The sequence below is a fragment of the Pipra filicauda genome, unplaced genomic scaffold (genome assembly GCF_003945595.2).
Source record: "Pipra filicauda isolate LSUMZ 115617 unplaced genomic scaffold, ASM394559v2 scaffold83_size3615187_pilon, whole genome shotgun sequence".
NCBI classification, from domain to species: Eukaryota; Metazoa; Chordata; class Aves; order Passeriformes; family Pipridae; genus Pipra; species Pipra filicauda.
In genome coordinates this window covers 2,987,426-3,010,012 of record NW_024105020.1, presented here as the reverse complement: position 1 = coordinate 3,010,012, position 22,587 = coordinate 2,987,426, and the positions used below count along the sequence as shown (strand labels likewise).

General features: G+C 42.0%; 1 protein-coding gene across 5 annotated transcripts in view; it reads right to left on the bottom strand.

Moving 5' to 3' along the window:
- Positions 1-1,268: 1,268 nt before the first annotated feature.
- The window catches only part of CRACDL (CRACD like), a 65,984-nt gene continuing 44,665 nt past the window's right edge, over positions 1,269-22,587 (bottom strand). For 4 of the 5 annotated variants that reach the window (XM_027718149.2, XM_027718150.2, XM_027718148.2 and 1 more), the window contains 5 exons: positions 19,783-20,001; positions 16,190-17,771; positions 6,387-6,580; positions 4,541-4,676; positions 1,269-3,716 (listed from right to left, as the gene is read on the bottom strand). In XM_027718149.2, the coding sequence (XP_027573950.2) occupies positions 3,571-3,716; positions 4,541-4,676; positions 6,387-6,580; positions 16,190-17,771; positions 19,783-20,001 (2,277 nt within the window). In that variant the 3' untranslated portion in view covers positions 1,269-3,570. The remainder of the gene's footprint in view (positions 3,717-4,540; positions 4,677-6,386; positions 6,581-16,189; positions 17,772-19,782; positions 20,002-22,587) is intronic. The other variant, XM_027718154.2, reaches the window with a different exon arrangement.

Here is a 22,587-nt window from a genome sequence, read left to right as displayed (position 1 = left end):
TGAATTTTTACATTTTATTTTCATTAGATGTCATATTCCAATGGTATATATCGCAGCTGCATGAGCAAAATGGACCAGCTGAGTCAGTTATATTGCTTCGCCATTGGAAAAGTACAGTGATGTCCTCAGGAAAGCTGATCAGATCTGAAAGGCTTTTCTGGTGGTACTGAATGTGAAACAAAAATCACTGTTCATACAGAGGAGAGAACTACATTTGTGTTTCCATCTTTCCATTTTCACAAATGAACCATTTGACCAAAGAAGAATACATGGGCTCTAAAACTATTTCCTGTCTACCTGTTGACAAGACACCTAGAGCGAGTCCTACCTGCATGACCCTTTCACTTAGAAATCTGGGTACAAACCAACGCCGTGAGAAAATAAAAATTCACCTGGCCATCATATCAGAGGTTTAAGTAGGCAAGTGTCTTTGCTTGCACAAAGGCAAGGCACATTGGCAGTGCTAAGAGAACATGAAGAAGACCAGTGACATTGCCTGCCAAAGACACTCACAATATCCCAAGCCAAGGCCCCACTTTTTGTGTTGAGCAGCATTTGATGGGTTTTGTCTTCCACTTGTTTGCCTATCTGCATTCTGAAGTCAATTAAACCTATGGTGTCTACAACCTCCTGTGGCAATCTGTTCCACTGTAACTCTGCATTGTGTGAAAAGAAGCACATCATGTTACTGCTCCTCTGAAGCACATTTTGAGACACTTGAACTGGTCCGTAATTATGGCAAGATCCTGAGTTTGTTTCCGGTAGGCCTGAGCAGCTGCAGTCCGTTCCCCTGGAGGTCAGATGATGGTCATGGGCTTGTAGGAATCCACAATGCTGGCTGTCACCGTTCACAGCAGTCATTCTCACCCACTTGGCACTGAAAACATGGAAGTGAGTCGAACCACCAGAAACCCTAAGGCAGCAATACCTGGACCTCATCACAGTCAATGGCAAAATTGTCCAGCCGATGGTTCCTGCCTCAGCATGCTCCCAAATCTAGATCCCAAATGGCACAGGAGGTGTAGGGCAGGTGTGGCACAGGGCTGTGCTCCATGAAGAGCTGGTCGTCCATTCACCTCCTCTCCTTGACATGTCTGCAAGGGAGTTGGACACGAGACTTGTTCCCCTTGAGATAGTGCAGGGCTTACCACGATACCTCTGCCTTTCACCTACATTATTCCTGAGCATCTGTCTATGAAAATAGGAGATACTCCAAGAGATTTGTACTCTTCCCCATACACTGCACAGATCATGCTCCAGGAATTCAGTTGTGATTCAACACAGTTTTAATTGTTTTAAACAGGGAGGGAATTGTAAGGAGACAGACCGTACCTTTAACTACATTTCCTGGAAACAATGTGCTCTTTTCATGGGGTGACAATAACTAGAGAATACAAATTTGGTCTTTTTTAATATAGTATATTCCTTTAATACAGAAACTATTTGGGTTTTTTCAAGATTGCTACAAAAGGTAACACCATATCTTAAAATTACACTTTATGCTAATTAGTTATTTATTACAGAAAGGGTGTTTTGGAAGGACAGGGGGTTAAAGACGGTTTTTATTGTATCTGAAAAATGTGCCTTTTTCCACTGTAGGTCCTAGAGTATGATTTGAATACCACAAAAAAACCCCAAAAGTCACTTGAAATAAAGGATGCTTGCTCGTGGGGGAGCAGTGTGGAAGTTTTTGCAGAACCAAACTTCAGATAGTTGAGCCCAAGGTTGCACGTCCTGTAATTAACTTCCTATTTGTAATTAAATTACTATTTCTGGTGTGGATCTGTTTAACAGAGAGCTGTCTTGCGGCTTCTGATTTCAGTGGGTATCCCACACTGCTTTCTGTGATCTGCAGGAAGGAGAAAACCCTGGGACAGCTGGCAGAAACCTATTTGGGTGGGGACCACTGACAGCTGCTGTGATGGGCTGGAGCAGGTCTGTGCAGATGCCCCATCAGGCCTCCAGCAGCCGTGCAGGCGGATTTCGGCAGTGATGCAGGCTGACTGTCTGTGTCCAAAGGCCTTGACAAACAGAAAATTTGTTTTCCCTTCTGGTATTTTCAACGATGAACGACAACCTGACTGAAAACCTTTAGCAGTGTGTTGGATATTCACATGCTCAACTCTCTGTTTCTTTATTCATTACAAAATGTTGTTGTCATTACCGAGAGGCTTGGGTTTTCCTCCCCATCTCTGAGGAGAAGACAAGGTTTTGAAATTGCAAATCCTATATTTCCTAAAGTCTGCCCACATTTTTCCAAAAAGAACATTAATGTGACAAGAAGAACAAAATTACTGATACAAACATAAATAAAGCCAGGGAGTACAGTGCTAATACAGGAGTATTCACCCATGAAATGCTTGCCTTAGCAGTGGGGCATGACAGGGTTTGTCCTTTGCTTCTTTAACTCACAGGGAGGTCTTAAAATATGTTCAGAGTGACTTTGGTCAATCAGCAACAAATGATTTATATTGTCAATCTTGTTAAACAAGTGGAAGTGAAGAGCCTAGGAGACTTCATGAGTGGGAGTCCCAAACTGGTGGGGGAGATTCAGGTCAATGAGCATGAGAATGTTAGATAAAGGTAGTCAAGTACAGACGTTCTATCTGTATGTTACTGATTTTTATTGAGAAGAATTAAGATTATGTAGGGGATGTTATGTGAAGCTGACACTATGATGAAATTCACAGTTTTTCCAAGCATTTCAGTTTGGACTTTAGTTCAAGGATTTTCAGTTCTTAATTAAATTCATATTGTCCATTACTACTAATACCATCCTCCTAACTGATTACAAAGCTTTCACAAAAAGGAAAGCCAGTTACAACCAGATAAATTCATGTAGGAAAGCAACTGTGAATGCACTGCTGAGCTTCCAACTGCAGTTCAGTTTCCTTACTGCTCACTTGCTTGCAAACATTGTGCAACCAAGGTTGCTCAGAGAAGGAGACGAGGAATTTTTATTCGTGGTCACGCATAAATGTGGGTATTTGTGCCTCCTGAAATGTAACCCAACCCCAGAAACTGCACCATCGGCTCAGCCAGGCAAACACACCGCTCGGGCAACACGTTTTAATGGAGCACTCGCTAGCAGCTATTCGGGAATACCACCATGGGCCTAACAGCTTTGGTAGGAAGTGTCAGGCGATTCCAGTGAAACACATCCACAGAATCGGGCTGTTAGTGCACAATTTGTAAATGTAAACAGAGAAACCCATAAGAAATGGAATTTTCCCGCAACAACAGAAGTTCAGCAAAGTTTAACAAAGATCCTGTTTTGATGCAAACATAATTAAAAGCAGAAAATGCAGGAAATACGTAAGGCAAAAGTTTTATTTTCCAAAGTATAAGTACGTCCTTAGCATAACCGAAGTAATCCATTGCCATTGCAATCCTGATTGCTAAAAAGTTGAAGGTAAACTTTTTGACTGCACCTATTGCACTCTTTCTCCACAGCTGTATAATAAAATCCTTCTTCCGTATCAAGAGATTCTTCACTGTGATTAGCTGGTATGCAGAAGTTCAGTTAAGTAGTTGACTTAATTATGAAAGATGCTATTTGTTTGCATCATTCTATTTTATAATCTGCGGCATATCACTCCAAGCTTGAGATTTCTTTTTGGCCAGTTCCATCCACGATGGCTCATCTGGAGCAGCATTACTAGCTTTCTTCAAGTGGCCTATTTCCTCCTTATCCGCCAGTGCAGGTGATGGAGCTACTGTGAATAAAACACATGGGCATTTTACACTTGCTTGCTGTGCAGCTAAACACCCGAGCTCTTTTACTAAATACTTTCCATGCATTGCCCTATGGTAGAATATCTTTACATTTCACATGGAAGCTTCTTCTGCAATAAGTTATTGAGGAAATTACCATTTTGTACTCTAAGTAATACAGTGTTTTTCTTATCACTAATATCTTTTGATCCCTAAATTTACCAAAACACAACATGATGACCTGGATTCCTCGCTGGGCCCTGTGTTAACGCCCAGGCCAAAGAACAGAGAGTCTTTTCATTAGCAAAAGCATTCACTTGCAAATTCCTTCTTTACCCAGCATCCAACTCACAGGAATTTTATACCTTTCTGCCTTCTTTCAAATTTTAATTTACCAAAGAGATGTACAAAGTTATTGTGGGAGGACTAATGGTCAGACAGTTTGTTATCACATCATTTCAGCTCGCTGAGGAAGTCACATTAAAATTGAATGCTATTGAAAATATTTTTGCTTACATTTTGCAGTGGGATGGTGCCTTTGGGTCCTCATCCAGTAAAATGGCCTAGCATTCTCAATTCACCTTACTCGAGTTTTGGCTACTCCTTGTTACTCTTTTGTTTGTAATCAAACTGGTCAAAAGAATATGCCACCCAATAAAACCCCAGATGTTAGAGCTGAGAAAACTCTCTGAGTTTTCATCTGGCTGATGTGGGGCTGAGGAGGAGATTAGGATCTAGCTCCTACTCCTTTTGCAGCACACTCAAGCACACTTTTCTGACAAGGTTGTGAGATAACAGCCGACATTTTAAGCATTTTGTTTCCTACCAGGGACATAATGTGAAAGTGAATTGGTTCTCAGCAGAGGCTCCTTCACTTCAGACTTTGTGTCTTTCCTCTGCTCCTCAGAAGCGCTTTTAGCTGCCAAGTAGGATGTTTTGCTCCGTTGTTGCTTCGCTGACCCCTAGGCACAGAGAGGGATAAAATCTAAGTAATGCAGGGAGAATGAGTCCAGTTTGGAAGAACACAAGCTAATGGAGTGGATGTGGTCCCGGCCACATTTCAACACACATCGGTCCCAGTCCTCTCCCTTGGGCTGATACCTGTTCAGAACATTCCAGTGGTTTCACATTAACGTCCATGATACTCAACTTTACAAATTAAAACTATCCATCTGTATCTCTTATTCATAATGGTATCTATGAGTAAGTAATTATAGTCTTCAATGCAAAATGTATTTCAAGTCCTTTACACATCTCTGCTAGCATATATAGGATTTGGAAACACTCTCGTTCTCTCATGTTTCCCTTCCACCTCTCAGATTTTGTGGGTAAGGGCACTGTATTTTGGGACAGTTGATGGTAAATGGATTTTTCACAAAAAAGAAATCAAACACATCCGCCCATAGATTTTCTTGCCAGTATCAAAAACTATCCTGAAATGATAGTGCCTGGTGCCATGTGGGAGAAAGAGAAAGTGGGAGTAGCACAGTGGCACCAAGCCTCATATGCTGCAGTCAGGAGAATCTTGGCATGTTTCTCTGTTAGCTGCTATAGAGAAATAAAATGCACAGCATGAATTTAGAAATCATTGCCAGATAAAATCTAGAGTTTCTAGTTCTGACATAGAAACTGTATTTTGGGTTCATTTAAGCCCTTGTTATCTAAGTGCTGTGATCATGTTAGGCATTACTGCAGTTCATAAACTTGCCTAGACATCTTATTAGGTATTATTTCTTGTTAATCTAACCACTGCTATTTTTCATCATCTAGAAATCTTCTCTTATTCTGGGATATGAGACAGCTGCTTGGGTTTCTAACAGTACCATGTGAAGCAAGAAAGTAGGCCATTTGCACTGGGAATGCTATACTGGTATAGGACACACATGTTCCTGTATCAGTGCAGGGTTCTTCTTGTGCAGGGTGCAAAACAGGCAGCACTTGCATGCTGTTGCTCCGTGAGATAGTCCAGCACTAGGCAAGCCTTATTAGTGTTCTGGATTCATGCCGAGCACTTCTGCTGGCACAGCTCTGTCATCTGGGAAGATCGCTTCCTACAGGTATCACCCTCTTTTGCATGGGATCTTTGAAAAAGCAGTGTCAGCCCATATTCCATGGCACCACATGTGCTTCTGAATTATCCATATACAGGGAACCAGAATTTATATCTTGGTACTCTCTACAAATACAAAAGTTATTTTTATCCTATTTCAATTCTCAAGGCTCTAAAAATTGTTACCTAGGAGCTTCTGGGAACGAGCTCTTCATTCAGTGTTAAATCAGTCAGGAGGTATAGGAGGAGGTTCAATGAAATGCTGTGCTTAGAAGGATAGTTAAAGAGAACATATTTCCTCTGCTTTGAGAAGGATCAGAGACTACAGTTTAGCACCTCATTTGCAATATTTTAGCATCCAATACACATGTCAGATCTGGTAGGTATGCCAAGAAATTTTACACACTTCACATAGTTCCAGGATTTCCTGGAAATACACAATTACATATCTGAAAAATCAGAGAACTCTGAATCTCTAACATATTTCTGAGAGCACTGTTACTTATGGTTATACTCATTGAGTATCTGTAATCATTACGGCATGACTGCTAATATAGCAGTAGATTCAAAGAATACTATAGGAAGGTGATACAAAAGCATCACAAATTTTTACTATAAGTACCTCTGTTTGTTCCTTTTCTTTATTCTTTTTCTCTGTATCTGTCTTAATATCCGGAGCCACAAGCTTTTCTCTGTCCTTCTCCTGCTGCATGCCCCTCTGCTTTTGCCTTGCAATGGAAATCCAGGCTGGCTCTGCTGGAGTGTCAGGATCTCTTCCAGAGTCTCCAGTAGCCACAGGGGAAGGCACACTTTTCTCTGTTGACAAATTATTTATGTACATGGTTATAGGAAAAAGAGTTGTAATCAGCTTCAACTCACACTTGCTCAATACTCTGATTGGGCCAAGGACGTGAAAACAGCCTAGATAAACAGGAATTCTGTTTAGTTTGGTCTCCAGAGAGCACTTTTCCTGTGCTTGCTTGTTTAAGTTATCATTCTACTGGTGAAAAGCACTTTGCATCTTTGCTCAGCTGGAAACGCAGTGTCACTGCCCTCATGTGAGGGAGATGCTGAAACATGAATCAAACTTCACTAATCTACCCATTTCCCAAGGTCTCTCCTTCTCTTCCCTCTTCCATAACCTCTTAGAGACTAGCAGATGCTGATTCAAAGCTGGACACATGTGGACTGTGGTGTTGCAAAGGCAACTTCTTCCCCACTGCGGCTGCCCTCAGCTCCTGCTCTTCTGGAGAAGAGGAGACTGAGGGAAGACCTCATCGCAGTCTACAACTTTCTCTGAGGGGAAGAGGAAGGGGCAGGCACTGATCTCTTCTCTGTGATGACCAGTGACTGGACCCAAGGGAATGGCCTGAAATTGTGTCAGGGGAGGTTTAGATTGGATTTTAGGAAAAGGTTCTTCAGCCAGAGGGGGGTTGGGCACTGGAACAGGCTCCCCAGGGAAGTGGTCACAGCACCAAGCCTGACAGAGTTCAAGAAGTGTTTGGATGATACTCTCAGGCACATGGTGTGACTCTTGGGGATGGTCCTGTGCAGGGCTAAGGGTTGGACTTGATGATCCTTGTGGGTCCCTTACAACTCACCATATTCTGTGATTCTGATGCCTGTGCAGCAGCAGCTGATGTCTTACTCTGGTTCCTGCCTTCCTTCCACCCCTTTAAGAGCACCATGGTGTCTGCAGGTGCCGTGGGTGACTGTGCACAGCAGTCTGTGGCATCTGACCACAGAGAAATACCACTAAAACCATGATGTGATTTCCTTGTCTTTGGACGTGAGGTTTACTTTGACTTATCCCTGCTGACACTGACCTGCTTTTCACTGGTCCCAGTCACTTCCATGGTGCTCTACCAGAACTGAGACTTCAGTGAGATGAGAAAAAAAAGCACTTTCTAGAGCAGAGGTTCTAAAGTGGTACCTTGCTGTCCTCGCAACTGCCACCCAGGGATATGCAGTATCCAGGGGTATGGGGAAGTGAAATACCCTCTATTCAAATATTCTGGGAAGGGAAATCCTGTCTATTCACTGAACTGGATCAGGAGAAGAGTCTCAGTAGCTCTGTTTGCTCCATCCCCGAGGTTCTCCACTTTTTCATTGGCTCACACTGCACCCAAAATTGAATTTTCCAACTACTGTGGAGCTTCTGTATAGTTTAAAAGAGGAACAAGAACAGTACTAACAACCTTAGAGCCAGAAAGATTGATTTAACCTTTCCCAACCATTTCTGGTCACTGATGTTACCAACATGTACAAAAGGCTATTTCAGAGCAGAAGTTAAGCTTCTCATCCTCAAATCACACGTGGTCCTGCCCCTTGGAAAAGTTTATGTAGTCAGCATCCTGTTCAGGGACACAGGAAGAGGCAGACCCAGCCAGAAAGGATTACTGCCCCAGAGCCCCTTAGGGCTCAGCTTCTCTGCTGGCATAGAGCTGGGCCTCCCAGCCACAGGACCCTGTGGAACTGTCAGGCACGTTTCTGAAGGGTAATGTTCTAGTTTGGAGCAACGTGGCCCCAATCAGGAAAGCAGGCAAATGTCTCTGAAGGCACATTTGAAATGCATCATGAAGGCATGGGAGATGGAAGAGAGGAATCTTTCCCAAGAGCTGGAGTCTGCAAATTCAGGCACATAATGAAAACTCACAAACTTAGTTTGCTCAGGTATTTTCTCAAGTCATTGTTATATCTCACCAGAGACAGACCAGTTATTTGAACAAGAAAACTTTGTAAAGCATATGTCAGCTAAGGAGAGAAAAAACCCCACGTTTTGCTTTAACACCAAAGTAAGATATTTTGCCAGCTGATGCCTGCATTTCCCTTCACTTTCACCTCATGAAACCTCTGGAAGAAACAAGCCAGAAAATCCAGATGTTCAAATACAGCACAGATAAAGCAGGGCCCCTGAACATCCCTCCCTTTTGCACAGCATGTTACTCCAATTCTCTGCATCCCACCTAACTCTTTACATGACAACAGCTGCTCCTCCCATAATCTTTTTCCCATTGCCAGCTTTTTCTGCCTTTCAATGGCTCTCCTTGCTTCATTTTTGTCTCATTTTACAGGATAGTAGAGAATGAGGCTGGGAGAGATCTCAAGATGTCGTGTAGTCTATCCTTCAGCTGCAAGGCAAGATCAGCTGAAAGATCAATAACACATAAACTGTTTCCTCACAAATATTTATCTGTCTAACTCTGCAAAGACAGGACAGGTCTCAGTCTCCCTAGGCAACCTATCCTTTAGCATGGCTCTTTTTTTTTCTACTATTTTTTTTTTTGCCTATACAGTAAGTTAAATCTTCCTTGTTGCAATTTAAATCCTTAACTACTTCTCCTACACACTATGGACATGAGCAGATTACTCACAGACTCCTTGCGGCAGCCTGTTATACATTTGAAGACTAACACAATGTTTTCCCTATTTTTTTAACTATTTTGATTAAAAATATTCTCTAGATCGCTCTTGCTTTTATAGGAATTGTCCTAATTTGGTTCAAATCTTCTGCAAATACACTGCTCAAAACTGACACTTGAGATGAAATGGCGTTAGCATCAGCTGAAGTGGAAGGCCTATGCCACTTCATGGTTTCTTGAAATGGCTTCTTGTACGCATCAGTCAGTGACCCTTAACTTCCACAGTTCTCCAAGATAACCACTAGCAGCTCAAGGACTGCTAGCCCATCTTCTCTGAGTATCCTAGGACAAACTTCTTCATAAGTTCACCCACAGAGTTGAATTGATGTGATATCTGTTAATGCATCTGCCATCACATTCCCTCCTTTGCTTGCAGGCCCTGCCCTTAAACTCACCTGCACCTTTTAAGGTGGTGAGCAATTTGGGCAGGACCAGGAAAACCAGGTGCTAAGCTTCATCAGTTCCCAAAGCACTACACGGTATGCAGGTCAGTGCCACTACTGAAGGTGATGTCTAGCATTCCTCGGAGCTGAGAAGAGCTCTCTGGCTGTACACACCACCACACACAAACTATTTGACCATCTTTTCACCTTCCTTCACCATTTGTAATGTCTTGGTCCTCAAAAACTCCAACATCTTTACCCTGCAGGCCCTTTTCAATCCACTCATCAACTTTTCAATGATACTGGGAACCTGGTTTCTCCCTTGATGCTGCTAGTGATGTACAACTTAGTCATTGTTACTCCAAATCCCCCTTTGTGTTTTGTCCCATTTTCTCTGTCACACCACAGGAGCTTTCTGTAAACATCAACATTCTTCCTCCTCTGCTTCTACCACACAATCAATACTGACAAAATGACTGCTATGTCCAGGTTCTATTTACTGTTCTACATGTAATGGTCTTATTGCTACCTGTGCTTCCATTTCTCTGTCATCCTCATGAATTTAGGATTCATCTTGCTGTTATTTCAATGTGCACTGCCTGGCACAACAGGGTTCCTAGTCCTGCAGCGATATGTCTGGAGGCTGATATTACAACAATGTTTTTCATAAGGCAGATACTCTAACGAAGGCATCAAGCACCTTCAGTCTTTAGACAAATCTCTCTGATAAGACGCCAGACATCCTAGTCATGCCAATCAGAAAGCAGCCAAATTAGGGGCAAGTATCATCCCATAAGAGATGGTATCAGAATGCCCCCGTGACAAAAGGGAACAAAAGCTCTTTAACATAATCTAAAAGATTTTATATGTATCTCTATGGGCCTGACTTAGGACAGCAGAGTAGTATCACCTATAGAGGATCAAGAGCTGATCTGCTTCTGGGAAAGGCTTTCTTGTATCTTTGAGCAATTAGGTTCTGCCCTTGTTCTTGTGAGATTCTTTACTGCAGAAAGCCAGAAAGGCAGGCAAAGCAGAGGAAATGCCTTATCTTCAGCAAAAAATCATCACATGCAACCCACGCAGGATTTGCTACCTCATCTGTCAGCCAGAATTACTGTAAGTGGTAGAAGAGGCATATTCACTATTTATTATCTTTCCCATTGCCCAGAGGTGCTTTACATCCTCCCACCTCCAACTAGATAAGGTTTCTTGGCAGTATACATGCACCATTGTTCCAGCCAGAAGGATGAAAGGTGGTGAAGCAATCCAGGAGATAGCATGGCAGTTGATAGCACGAGTTGGCAGTTTAAGGTGACCTGAGACTGTCGTATGAAGCTCTTGGTACCCTAAGACACACCAAGAGACAAAAAGCTTTCTCAGGAAATGACTGTTCTCAAGAGAACTGCTGCTTGCACATCCTCCTCCATTCATAACAGCCTGATCACCTTGAACAAGCTCTTTTAGTCTTATCTCATCCAGTCATGGGATAGCCCCTGTGCTTTTATGGTTCAGCACGTGGCAAAGCACAGTGTTTAAGGAATTGTGTAGCCAGAGTGGAACCAAAAGTACTCAAAGGGACAATTTTAATTCCTGTTTCTGCTGCATGTCACATGCTCAGCAACAAGCACAGAAGCACCCAGCTGATCAATGCCACTTTTAGGGAGATAATACAGTACAAAATGCAAGCAGTGGCATCCTCTCTCGGAAGCTGTGCAAGTTCAACAGACCACAGTGTTTCACTTCTCCTCTGGCAAAGCAGGGCCGAGCCTCCTGCGTCTGCGTTACACTTGCGAGATTTTCTGAGTAAAACTACAATCTGAATCATATTCTTCAGTTTTTATTACAACATGTTACTTTAAACAATGTGCTATTCAACTTGTTACTTAATAACTTCATAAGCTAATAAAGGACATAGCTGGCAGCAATTTTTCTCTCATTCACTCACCGTTTTAACCTCATGATTGCATCTTTCCCTGGTTTCCTTGGAGCTGGCTTGGCCTCAGGCTATTTTGAAAGAGAAAAGCCCCTTCCTCCCCTTGGGTTAAGTTACCGACGGAAAGATACCAGGTCAGAACTTGTCAAGCCACTCTGTGCATAATGTCACCAAATATTAAAACCAGAAATTAGTGTATACTACTGAGGTCTTCTGCTGCCACTGGAAACCGTGCCCAGAGGCTGCTGAAGCCTTCCCTTCACATCTTTCTCACGGCCACCAAACACACATGAACAGTCACAAAACCAGCTGCTCTGTCTGCATTCTTCACCACTTCAGTTCCCTCCTGCACATCAGAATCCCCCGAGCTCCCCTCCACTGGTCTGACAGCAGCAGGGCTGGCTGCCTCAGTAGTCTCCTAAAGGGGGAAATTCCCCTGCTGCAACCCCATTTAATACAGGCATCTGTTTCCCTCAGCATCTTACTGAAACAACTTACTTTTTTTTTTCTCAGACTAAAGTTCTGGTCTTACAAAATTTCTTTTGCTTAAATATTGTGGAAATGAATGTGTGCACTTCTCATTGATAGTTGGATATTATCATGTAATATGTATCAGATTGGTTGTGTGAACAAGATGAAGATAAAACGTTAATCTTTATGTGCAAAAGGAGATCTGTGATTGACTTGTTATTGTGCATCAGTTTATACACACACACAGAGAACGTGAAAGAGAAATACATACCTATTCCTGTCTACTGACAGACAGATACTCTGTATTCAAATGTATCTGTGTGTGTGTTGCTTACATGGATAACCACAGCAAAGACATATTCAAACATTACCCTGAGATTGTCTTTTTTAGAGATGGCCTCAGATATGTATCCATTTTCTTTAAATCTAAAAGCCTCTGTACACAAAGATAATATAGCAGAGGCTCTTTATAACATTTAAATCTCATACCTGGAAAAGAACATTCTATATCTGCAAGTACTGCAAAGAGTGGTTAGTCTTGCTGTATATCTGTGCAGGGGAAAGGTCAGAGGCAGAATATTAGAGCCTTTTGAAAGTCAAACTATTAAAAGCAAGCAAAGCTAGCTTGTGATTCCCTGAGTGTTTTAAAAGCAAACATGCTCAAAACTAATCCAAACAACTTTACACAGGGAGATAACACCCTCTGTATGCAAGTATCATTGTTTTATAACACTGCTTATGCATGCATATTTAATTCCACACTGTTTTATCTTTGCTCATTTATAAAACACCAGTTATTTTAAGAAGGGCTTTACAAATGCATATAGCATGTAGTATATCCTGGCCTACATATTTCCCTTTGTTTATTAAAGCACTACATGCATTCGTTTCAGTATACAGACCTGATTCCTTAATTTCAAAGCTATTCTAAAAGATTTGGCTAAGTATTTCTGTCACTTCCTTCTTCTCTAAGCTGCTCTGTGAGGTATTTGACTTTTGATTGGATCTATACCACAGATGCCAGGAGAGTCCTTTTTACACAAGAAACTACTGTTTGCATCAAAGTGCATCTCATGGCTGGAATACAGCCATGTTGCAAAACAGCCTGACACAACTGAGAAAGCAAATTCTTTTGGAAAAAAGAAAAAAAAAGAAAGGAAAAGAAAAAGACAGCTTTGTTTTTAGCTGTAGCCAGGACAGCATTAAAGCAATGTCTTTTTGATGTAGACAGAAATATTTTTCTTGTAATTTCAGAGCCTCTATTTACCAGACAATGCCCACCAATTTCATTCACTGTTACATCCATTGTCCTTCCCTGATGTCCTTCGTCCTCCTTTTCTCTGTTTAGAGCATGTCTCCCACTACAGCTCCTCAGTGGCTGATTTTTATATATCCTAATATGCACATTCACATAGGTATTGCTTATGGTTTTGCTCTTGTAATAACCTGTTAGCATATGGTAATTGTTTCTGCCCTTTACAGGATTTATAGCAAAGTCTGTCAACTACAAACAACACAATTTAACCTTTTAAATCTTGCAAGGACTCGTGCCTTTAGCTCTAGAAACTTAAAAATTACTCCTCCTGGGGTGACTAATCACAGAATATTCACACACCCATTAAAGAGCCACCTTGCAGCCCAACAGAGGCCAAACAATCCCCAACTATTTCCTCAGAAAACTCTGTGGAGCAGGAGTGTTGCTTTCACCTGCAGTGGTAAGCCAGCATTCCATCAGCCTTCCTATTGTCTTTGGTACCAGGAATGCTGAAAAGCTAAAATTTGAACTGAATGAACCAAATTGCTCCTGCTGACCCCATCACACAGCAAACTTTTTCGAGATGAGCATACATGAGAAGGGAACTGCACCCCCTTACATCACCATTTCACAGCTTGTCTTCTTGTTCAGCACAGGGAATTCCTAACACAATGTGGAAAGAAACTCCTTGACAGCATAAAGTGTCTCCTGATGGTGACCACAGCTCTGTGAAAGGGCTGATGAACTCAAGGACTAGGAGAGGGCTGGGTGGGTAGAAGGTAGTGCTTGGTCAGATGTCTAAAGAGAAAGTTCTGCCATGGGATAGGAAGGACCTCGGGTCAGTTTGGAGCAAACTGCTTTGTATTTAGAATTAAACTCTGAGTCCTGGCATGCCCTTACATCAGAACCTATTACCAAGCAACTCAAAACTGGAGATAGGAGGAAACCTGTAGCAGCTCTGCTTCAGTTGATACAATAAGATCAGTGGGGCAGTATATAAGGAAAAAAACTAGTTACCATCACAGACCAATCTGAACCATCATGTTAAACAACCCCAGGCCATATAGATTTGGTGTAATACTCTCAGTACATGTTCAAAACAGGGCTTCTTAACCCTGTTTCAGATTCCAGGTGCATGCATCCCTATCAGGGAGTCTGGGGCATGACTCTTGCCCACAGATCCTATTTTGCAGAGGGCAGTCCTGAGCCTGGGAGCAGGAGTCTCCTTCACCCTAGGGCTGAGGAGCCACAGGAGAAGCCTGGAGGAGATATGTCTCCCCAGCTTCATTTCTTTCCCTTCTCCCTTCCCTCAGCACTAATTGTCTCCTGCCCCACTCCATCTGGAGGCACCCTGGGACTCAGCAAGAGGGAACAGATAAAGGGCTCTGTGCAGGAGCACTGGTGCTCCCACTGCTTTTCTCAATCCCCTGCCAGACCAACCTGTGCTAGGTCTCCTCCTCATTTGTTCCCAGTACGACCGTCCCCAAAATCTCAATCCATGAGAGATGTGGGCATCACTGCAAATAATCTACTAGTCAGGGCAGCAGAGAGGGGAAAATGCTTTTAAAGGGAGCAGTGAGATTATATATGTATTACACACACATATATATGTGTATCTCTTGCCTGCAGGATGTGGGGAGGCTCTGGCTAAATGGCTGTAGGGACCTCTTACAGCTGTGGATGCCAACGAATCCCCTCCTTTATGACTGCCGGGAGAGCAGGAATCTGTAAACATGGCCAGAGTCTTGCAAAAATATCTGTGATGCTGAGGCAGATGACAGCTGGAATCAGATGCCACTCAGGGCAGCAGCAGTCTCTGAGGCCAGGAAGAGACTTCTGTCACCCTATAGGACAAGTGGCCTCTTGTGCCCTGAGGTCTTCTGCTGCTTGGTGCTTCCCCACTCCAAAGCTCAGAGACTGACCCCAAACAGAGAAGAGCAACCAGAGCAGGGGAGCTCTGCAATGGCACAGAGAAACCTTGTCATTTGCTTGTCCAGCATCTTCTCCTCACATTCTTAACATCAAACCCATGACCAGACACGTCCAGGGCAGGGAATAATTTTCTCCCATATATCAGAAGACCTAAGGATTTATTTTTTCCTCTCTTGGCTGTTCTCTGAAATGAAGAGCAGAGGTCTCCTGCTAGAATTGCTTGAGTGTGCTTCACTGAACTTTTTTACTGTCATTGCAAAGACCTCAGACACTAGTGCCACTTCCAGTCTTCTGTTCCCTGCCTGCAGCCCACAGCATATCAGTCTCCAGAGGACTGATTTTTTTTAAAATGCTAACCCAATTATATAATAGAGACGACAGGGTGAAATTTAAAAATCTGCAGCAGACACAAACTTATGGTCTCTCCTGGCTTTAAACTCCAGGAAGCTGCAGGGTTGTTAATTTTTGTTTTAAACAAGCAATGACTAATGATAAAGGTGGATAAATGAATAAGCAAAGCTCGCAGGAGGCAATAAGTAAATGGTGTGTTGATCATGGAAGGCAAAGATGGGCCTCATTGCATTTCTGTCTCAATGCTATGGTGAAAAGAAGGTCTAGAGGTCTGAGTCACTCATCCCACACAGGGCACTACACGTAATATGTGCTCCTGGCTTTTGAACTGCCATGCAGCAGCTCTAAATGGGGACAGTTAGTGGTCTGGTATTTCCGTTTCCCAGTACTTGCTAATGCACTTTATTTTTTGAGTGTCACTTTGAACATCCCTTAAACAATGCCCTGAAATGCAAAAATCAGAGGCAAAACCATCTTATTCTGTCTGCTGTTTCTCGCCTGCTGTCTTTCTGATAATCTTTTCAGCAAGGGAGAATCATGGAGTAACACCACTGAAGGCAGAGCCATCAGCTGGTGCTCATTAGTGTCGTGACTGACACAACAGTGCTGCCTCTCACTCTCAGGATAAGGTCACTCTTTGCAAGTGAAGGTAATTTTAGAAAATTCTGGGAGTCTTACCAGGCACTTTACCAGAATTTGACTGTTTCTCCAAGTCTTTGTCTTCACTTCTGGATTCGGGAGAATGCAGAGGTTTGTCCTGCTTCTCCTTGTTTGCAGTAGTGTTTGGGATGGTTATGTTTTGCAATGCTGGCTTTTTAGGCAGTGGAGGTTTGCTGCTAAGTTGTTCAGAGGACTTTGCTTTGGGTTTGATCTTTTCATTTAAAGAATCACCAATATTTGTATTGGCTGGTTTTTTGATCTCTGCCTTATCACCTTTTAGAAAGGAAGTCAATCCCTCATTTTCTAAATTAAATTCTGCACTGTATCTTTTAATCTCTTTTGATTCTGGTGATGAGTTGTCTCTATATTTCAAGGACAGTGAGGTGGATCTAAGTTTCACTTGAAAAGGACTTTTATCTTTACAGCTTGGCTGATTCTGGGATACCACCGAAGAATTGCTTGGCATCAGCACTGCATCAACAGCCAGAGAAACATAACCAGCCAAAATTTCTGTAGGTTCTGTGTTCTCAGAGTCAGACTCTGCCAGCGAGGTCTGCTTTTTGTTGCTACTTTTTTCCTCGTCCAGCTCTGATCCCTTCTGGAAGTCTTCTTTCCACTTCTCATTTCTTGAGGAGACCTTTTCTTTGGACAGGGAGAATCCAGTATTTAATGGGCTTTCCAGCTCTGATCTTTCTGGGAAGTGTAGGCTTCTGGTTCTTGGTCTCTCTCGTGCAGAGGACACAGAAAACTTTCTGAAGGCATTGAGTTCACTGACTACTTTTTCAGCTTTGTTCCCCAGTAGTTCCTCTTTGTGGACCAGTGACTGACTGTTCTTACCAGAAGCAGCTGCCTCTTGTGCAGTCTTTATTTTCTCTAGAGAGCAGGAAGTAGATGATCCCATCCACACTGAGGAAGCAGGATGTGAAACATGGAACGAGTCTGTGGGTTGGGAAGAACCCACAAAAAACTCCTTGCTGGACTCTGACAATAGAGTAAACTCTTTCTTTGCCTCTTCACTACAGGACATTTCCACAGGTACCTGATCATCCTTCTGTATATTTTCGTTTGACCTTCCCAATAATACAACACTATTCTTACTAATTGGAATATTTTCTTCGGATGGTATTTTATTTACTGGAAACACAGTAGGATGCTCCTTATTTTCTTGATTTAAAATATTGATTGACATATCACTCACATCCCCAGACAAGAGAACCAGTGTTTCTGAGGAATCTTCTTGCTTTTTTACTTCTCTGTCTGGACTGGAGTAGGAAGAAGTTGCGGGCTCTTTGTCTTCTATCAGCAGTGAGGACTCAGACTCTTCACATGTTGTTTCCAGCACTCGTTGGCAGTCCTGTGGCTTATTATCCGGAAGCAGGGCTCCCTGTACAGCAGCAGGCTCAGAAGCAGGCTGAGTCATCACTGGTCTCAAAGCAGGGGGGAGGTCCTCAGGCACTCTGGGCTTTGGCCAGGAAACAGCATCCTGTGTTGCGGCTGCAGTCCATGGCAGTTCTTGATTGCTGGGTTTGAATACAGCATCATCCTCTTCTTCTTCTTCTGGGGTACAGCTCAAATCAGTCAGAGATTCAGACTGGGTCCTCTGCAAGAAAGAAATTCAGAAAGCCCCATCACCATGTACAGCTTCACTTTTTTTCTTATTCATCATTACATTTACAATCGAGATCTTAGAGAGGAAGGCAATACTTGCCTCTGACGCTGAGCTTGCAGTTTCCTTAACCTACAGACTGTATGCTTTTTTACTTAAGCACATCCTGGAATAATGCATTTAACCAATATAAAAGCAATGACTGACGCTTCCTTCTGCACAACTAGTGCTTTCATGCCTTTGTAGATGGGAAGTTCATCAAAACAATGCCCATTGGACTGTCCTTAGCAATTGATTCCCTAGAGCATACTGCCTGTGTTGTGTTGCTCTTAGGCAAAAAGTAGCACTTGAAAATCCCTTTGTATTTTGCTACTCCATACTAGCATTAAAAATAAAACAACCCATTCCTTCTAAAGCATGACTCTGAAGAGGGAAGAGCAAAAGCCTAACAAACCCATCCATGCCAGCTGAGTATCTGCCCCAAATGGCAATCTTGTGTCTAATCCCACTGCCATACGGCATTACAACCTTGCTTCCTTTGTGTAAAAGTCTGCTTTTTTTTTCAAGAGTTATACTATTTGAGAAAAGTTTATAAATTCATGTGTAGTTACCTGTGAGGTCTTGTGATTAAATTTCAGGTGAGGACTGGCTGAATATGCTGGATTATTTGAAAGCACAGTATTAAGCTGCTGAATATGCCTTTTCATATGGTGCCTGTATTAGCTCACTGGTTCACTGTAGTTTGTTGGGTAAATATATACTTTGGATGTAGGCCCTAATTCTAAGAACACAAAACCTGCACTTTGAAGATATTTTAGGGTTCTTCCAACTTCTTTTTTTGTAAATGTAATTGCAAAAAGAGTTGAAATGCCACCTGCATTCACAGTCCATATACATAGGAGCATAAAAGCAGAAGACATCAGTTAACCAGAAGCAAGGTGCACAGATAGAGTTGGGCAAGAAAATATTAAAAATTGTATTATCAAAACATGTGAACGCTCTCCATGGAAAACCAGGAGGGCTCGGTCATCTGGCAGTTTATAGGCAGTCTGGACAAAGCAATTGTATTTTAGTAACTGTTAGAATGGAAGAGGAGGTTTGACCAGTGAATTATTGCTTTACATGCTTTTCTAAATAATGGGCCTTATCATTCTGTTGCTCACAGCAATGCTTTACTGAGCTGAAAGGCCACTCACAGATTTTGGGAAATACAGAATATCAGCCAAGTCATATTTTGAGACAGAGGGAATAATATTTCTGGTAATAAGCAAGCTAAATTAATGGTTTTACTGTTTTTAAAACGTGGAAAGCCCAATGAGCAATAGAGCAAATACTGTAATAAGAGCTGCAAACTTCAGTGATAAAAGGGAAGAGCGAAAGAATAAAAACTAAGCTATGCCCTTCATAAGATATGACAAAGAATAAGATAAATGGTGTTTAAAAGCATAGTTTAAAAAACAATTTTTTTAATACTATACAGTTTTTAATGTATTTTTAATAGTATACATTTTGCTTTCCATTGTGCTTTGGTTTTTGTTTGGTTTTGTTTTGTTTGGGTTTTTTTTGTTTGGTTGGTTGGTTGCTTTGTTTTTTTTCCTGTGAAAACTTATTTTAATTCTCTATAATGCACGTAAAGGACTTACAAGTTTTGGGGTGGGGAGATGTCTGAATTTAGGACAGTCTTTATGTACAGAATTTGGTTCCAATTAATAGGTCAGACCAGCTTCTGCACCACAAATAGGATACTAAACTGTATTGCACAGTAAATTTAAGAAGAAATTGTTACACAAAGTGCTGCATCAAGAGTTAATGGGTAAACTCATAATAGTTAATCTGTTCCTAATGTCTACTCCCGATATGCAGCCTCATTAGATAACAGCTATTAAAACCCAATGAAACATCCATGCCACCATATGATTTTATCATATCAGAGTTTGAAATACAAAGTCCAGTAAGAACTTTCTGGGTTTGTGTCAAAGGTGACACTGATTATTTTCACAAGTACCTGAGAAAATCTTCTCATTTTACTGGATCTCTGATTCCGGGGTTTTATTAAAAGCTTATGTTTAGCAGCAGAATTATCCAAGACAGTGGAAAGTTCAGGTGGAGTGTCAAAATTGGCTGTAGGTGAGACGGTACTGTCAGATGTCTGCAGAGATCCACTTCCATGCCTAGTGAACAGCTGACCATCTGTAGCATGAGCTCTAAAAGGATGCAGTGTAACCTGAAAAAAAAAAATCCCCAAACAGAGAATCAAGCAAAGAAACAAAGACATGAAAATAACAATTCTACAAATACATGGCCATGTTTATTAGTATTTTAACTGTGCCTCTTTTTCTTTTTGATTCTCTTTAAAATAGTTTGCATTTCCTAATGTTGCACGTGATGTACTGTTAGCAATTCTGCATTTTTAGCTGTTTGAATACCATGATGTACTATCCAGTGGGAAGGAGCAAGTCACATTTAACTGAAAGATTTAAAGCACACAAATACATGGCCAGCATGTTTTAGAAGACAGATTTATGAAGAGTACTCTGTTACAGAACCTAAAGGGCCATTTTCCTTTCTGGGTCTGTCCTCCAGCATCTCTGTCTAGGCTCCTACCCACAGTTGTGCTGTGCTGAGCAACTTTAGCTTCCTGTATGTCATCATGTCCCTTCAAACTCTACAACACCCTCCTAAAGACAAAAGAATCGAACATTAGTGGCACTGACACTTAAGTCAGTTTGTGTTTTCACCTCATGTACCATGGCTAGGCTTCGCGAACGAAGATTTGGGAACCTCATGTATATATATCTGCAAAATAACTAGGCAGTTTATCTGAAATGTAAAATTTCATTTGTAGACTACTCTGGGGAAGGAAGTGATGGACAATTCCTACTTGAGGCAAATAACTCATCCAGAAACAGCTCCTGAGTGCTGAAAGAGGTGTAGTACTTTCATGAAGCTGGAATCCAGCTTACCTTTGAGCTCCATCAAAAACTACCCTAGTCCCAGGGATGATGCAAAAATGAGACCAGAAAATTTATGAAAAATTACTCTGAAAAGAGTTCCTCTTTTCTCTCAGATTCAGTTTTGCAAATAGGCAAAATGTTATTTCCAAATTATCTGTCACAGCATTAACATGATCTCTGACAACTGTGATAGCACTTCCTTTGTAGGCTTAAAATTCTAATTCATTTCATTCAAGGAGCTTTCCTGCTTTGTCATGCATTCTTCTTCTTTTCTTCTTACTTATTTCTCTGGAAGTGGTATTTTACTAAGGGGGCTGGATTGGAGATGGGGAGAGTAGGTTAGTGTTTGTTTTATTTCGGGAGAGAAAAAGCATCAGCGTTTCCTGCAAGTAGAATTCTGCACTATGCACTGTAGCCAAAAGACACTCTGTAGTGTAGTGAGGGCCTGCTACAGATTCCTCAATGGCCAGGGGAAAACTCCCATTGATTTTAGCAGAGGCTGGATCCACAGCTTCTGGTCATACTTTCTATTTAAGAAAAAAAAGTAGCACAGCCATTCTGAATAATGGATGCTCTCATTAATTTTCACTCTACAGTATCTGCAGTCTAGTACTCAAACATGACTAATGTACAACAAACGATACGTGGCTGCATTATACGTTAGCACCTAACAGTGAATACATTGACATTTCAGCTTCATGATAAAGATGCAGCACATGTTCTCTTTTAAGGCACGTCATTATTTGCCTGCCTTTCTTCTGGCTCCTGCTTTTCCTTGAGAACTTTGCATGTCTTCTCATTGGCAGTGCTCAGTGTTGGCCATTATGCTGGAAAATCCGAAATCTGGTTTCTTACTTAAATTAAATTGAGTGAATGCCAGCTCTGAGCCGGCTGCAGAAGTTGCTGTCCCACAAAGTCTGGCTCTGGCAAAGCCTGCTGAAGAAGGAAACAGCTGGCAGACCCCTTTCTCCAAATCTCATGTGCACATGGCTCAGTTGTCCATCTGTCAGCTGGTCGTGGTGGGTGGTACAAGGTGGGAGGCCATGAGGAAGCCCCAACCCCAAAGCCTAGACAGGACACTCACGATTCCTTTTTCCTTTCTTTGATTCAGGAAACCTTTGAAGATACAGCAAGGTGTCACTGCTGTCCAAAACCTCAGGGCTGCATTGTGCAAAATTCCTCGGCCCTGGAAACTAGTCTCCTCTGACTTTTAGAAGGAGGGCTAGTCTCTCCGAAATGCCGCTCCTGTGGTTTGGGAGGAAAGCCTTCAGATGGAGCTACATTCTGGCTGCACTCTGCAACTGGACTGGGATGAAGAGAGCTCTGAGCTAAATGATGGGGCATATGGAAAAAGCTAAGCAACTGTGTAGTCACTACCATGCCTCAGGAGTCAGCGAGTGAGTCAGAAAGTGATGTTAATGGAACAACAGGGAGACGTAAATCCTCCTTTAACAAACATGCATCTGGACTGTACAAAATTACAGTGAGCCCAAATCAGTTTTCAAGAAATACCTTCTTCATGAGTTTTGTTGATTTTCTTTGAAAAATATTAAAATTTCACTGCATATAAACAGGTTTTTTTAAACAGATTGATGTGGAATCTAAAATGTATGGCCAGAAATCTTTGCTGAGCCCTGCTGCAGCTGGCCTTGAAATGCATTTTGCATAATTACCAAGAAATGGTCAGCTCAGGACTAGCTTCTCTATTTCCTTTCTGCAATTCCCCTTCACCCCTCCTCCTGTTTCTAGAAAACGCTCTTCCCTCTACCCCCTGTGTTGTTTCCACCATGACTCCAGCTGTGGACAGCTAAAAGGGACTCTTCAGAGCTTTTCAAAACAGCCCTTTAATCAGCCAG